General features: G+C 44.7%; 1 protein-coding gene across 7 annotated transcripts in view; it reads left to right on the top strand.

The window, feature by feature from the left end:
* The window catches only part of LOC109539264 (organic cation transporter protein), a 23,411-nt gene that overhangs the window by 18,005 nt on the left and 2,992 nt on the right, over positions 1-2,414 (top strand). For all 7 annotated transcript variants that reach the window (XM_019906907.2, XM_019906914.2, XM_019906912.2 and 4 more), the window contains 3 exons: positions 883-1,013; positions 1,248-1,424; positions 1,483-1,750. In XM_019906907.2, coding sequence (XP_019762466.1) covers positions 883-1,013; positions 1,248-1,424; positions 1,483-1,750 — 576 coding nt within the window. The remainder of the gene's footprint in view (positions 1-882; positions 1,014-1,247; positions 1,425-1,482; positions 1,751-2,414) is intronic.

Here is a 2,414-nt window from a genome sequence, read left to right as displayed (position 1 = left end):
TACTCAAGTCGGTAAAAATCAGAAAATCGGGCAACTTGAATGAAATTTTCAGCACTTTTGGGCTGAAGTGTCTTTTACAGAGTGTAAAAGTTTGAAAATGCTGTCTGCTACGGATTGGAGGTTAGTAATGTTTTTATGCCGCGGGTCCTGTTGAGTGAAAACCATTGTTAGCTCAATATTTACCAAGGCAGTAAAAATTAAGATAGGCAGCGATTCGCTTAAAGTTTTAAGCCCTTTGGGACTCTAAAAGTATTCTATAGACTCTGAATATTTCAAACCGCTAACAACTGCGAATGTAGTAATTGTCCAAGCAGCGGGAGCAGTCGCGTAAAAATTTTCATGTTTAGCTCAGCATTTCCCAAGTCGGTAAAAATCACAAAATCGGGCGATTTCAAGAATATTTCCAGCACGTTTCGATTCAAGCGTCTTCTACAGGGTGTGAAAGTTTCAAGTTGCTGCCCCATCTAGACTGGAAACTGCGAATTTTTAAAGCAAATGGTGATGTTGAGAGAAAACTTTCATTTCTAGCTCATCATTTACCAATGCGGTAGCAATCCGGAAATCGGACGATTTTAACAAGATTTGGATCTTGCTGGGATACAATATTTCCTCCGAATGGCCATCTAATACAACTGAGCTGATTATTGTCTACAACATCCGGAAATCGTCTTCACTTTGCAATTCCAGCCCGTGTGTTCTTTCCGGAACATCCCAGTTTCGCCAGCATTTGGCTATTCTCTTCACTCTTCGCACCTCCTCTTTGACTTCCTTGAAACTTGAAAAAACTTCCGTTCTCTCCGGAATACCGAGTGTCTCAACTGCACAACTGCAGACCATTTTCAATAAAACTTTTCCAAACGCCAATGAAGTTTTTGTCTTCAGATGCATAGACCCGCTGGGAATCTGCCCCACATCGGACCCATGCTGGGTGAACCAACTGTCCAGCAATGGCAGTTGCCTCGTAGATAGCAACAGCACTCTTAGGTGCGAAAACTGGGAGTTCAAGGGTAAAGGTAAGTGATCAAAATCATGAGCGCTGGCAATCTATTGCACTTCAAAGGCGTCTTAACAATGCTGTTTTGTTGGAAGCGCCCAGACAAAAGCACTGCAAAGGTAATAATGTGGCTTAAGCGAATTTTTATTGCCCAATTTAATTGGGCGCAAACAACACCGGTGACGCACTTTGATGCACGTTGATTCCGGTTTGAGGCACAAAATACCTGGCTAAAATGCCCGTTCCATTCCAGGTTTGACCATTACCTCAGAGTTCAACTTAATCTGTGATAGGAAAACCTTGATCAACCTGGCCGAGATGATGTTTCTGGCCGGGGTGGCAGTGGGCGGCCTCGTCAGCGGGATCATCTCCGATAAATACGGCAGGAAAAGAACCCTGCTGGCCTCCATTTTGGTGCAGTGCACTCTAGGTACCCACGCAGCCCCCAACCCACCACAACCCCATTAATTTCTCCCATTCATCCACAGGCACACTCATCGCCTTCGCCCCTTGGTACGAGCTCTACGTGGTTCTCAGATGCATGCTGGGCTTCTTTTCCGTCTCTGTGGTCTTCAGCGGCTTCGTGCTGGCCATCGAACTCGTCGGCGGCCACTGGAGGACCATCACAGGCATTTCGTATTTGTTTCCGGTGGCTCTTGGCTACTGCACCATCTCAGGCATGGCCTACATGCTGGACAATTGGCGGTACCTGCAGTTGGCCGTGTCTTTGCCAGGAACTTTGTTTCTGCTCGCCTGGTAAGTAATGGACGTTTTTCGGTAGCTCGGGGGTTTAATGCCCGGTTTCTGGTAGATTCCCCTTATTGGTTCTATAACTTATGGTAGGTTTCTCAACGCGTCTTTTCGTCAAAACTAGTGGTCCATAGCTATCGAGTCGATAAAGTAGGTAAAGCTTGATAATCTGTGGGAACAGCCATATAACGCAGAAGAAGAGACGGGTTAGAGTGACTTGCTTTGCCTGGTGTTATCAGTCTGTGGTGTTATCCATTTGCTTAAATGCAAAACATTTTTCATTATGCACTACATAGATGGATATGAAATATATTACAGCTCCTCCTTCCCTCAACCAGTGAGAGTCCTAGTGAGACACTTTTTTTGATGCCTGCCTTTCCTGGATTTTTGTCCAAAATAGCGCATATGAACGTACAAGTAAACATTCCGAACGTACAAATAAAGTGACCCAACAAAAGATCAGCCGAGGTGTCAATTTCGGTTACGACGGGAAGTAGAGTACACTCACCCATCACAATCCACGACCACATAATCAACAAGTATAAACATCAGCTAAACAAAACCTCCAACACCAACAGGGAGGAACTACTGAAAAAAATGCGAAAGCAATTTGCGGATGATTCAACATTGACACCTCGGTGGTCTTTTTTGGCACCCACATGTATATTTT

Source organism: Dendroctonus ponderosae, unplaced genomic scaffold (assembly GCF_020466585.1).
Source record: "Dendroctonus ponderosae isolate FM_Combo_2020 unplaced genomic scaffold, Dpon_F_20191213v2 Dpon_F_20191213_7, whole genome shotgun sequence".
In the NCBI taxonomy this organism is placed as follows: Eukaryota; Metazoa; Arthropoda; class Insecta; order Coleoptera; family Curculionidae; genus Dendroctonus; species Dendroctonus ponderosae.
This window is presented reverse-complemented; position numbering and strand designations above follow the sequence as displayed.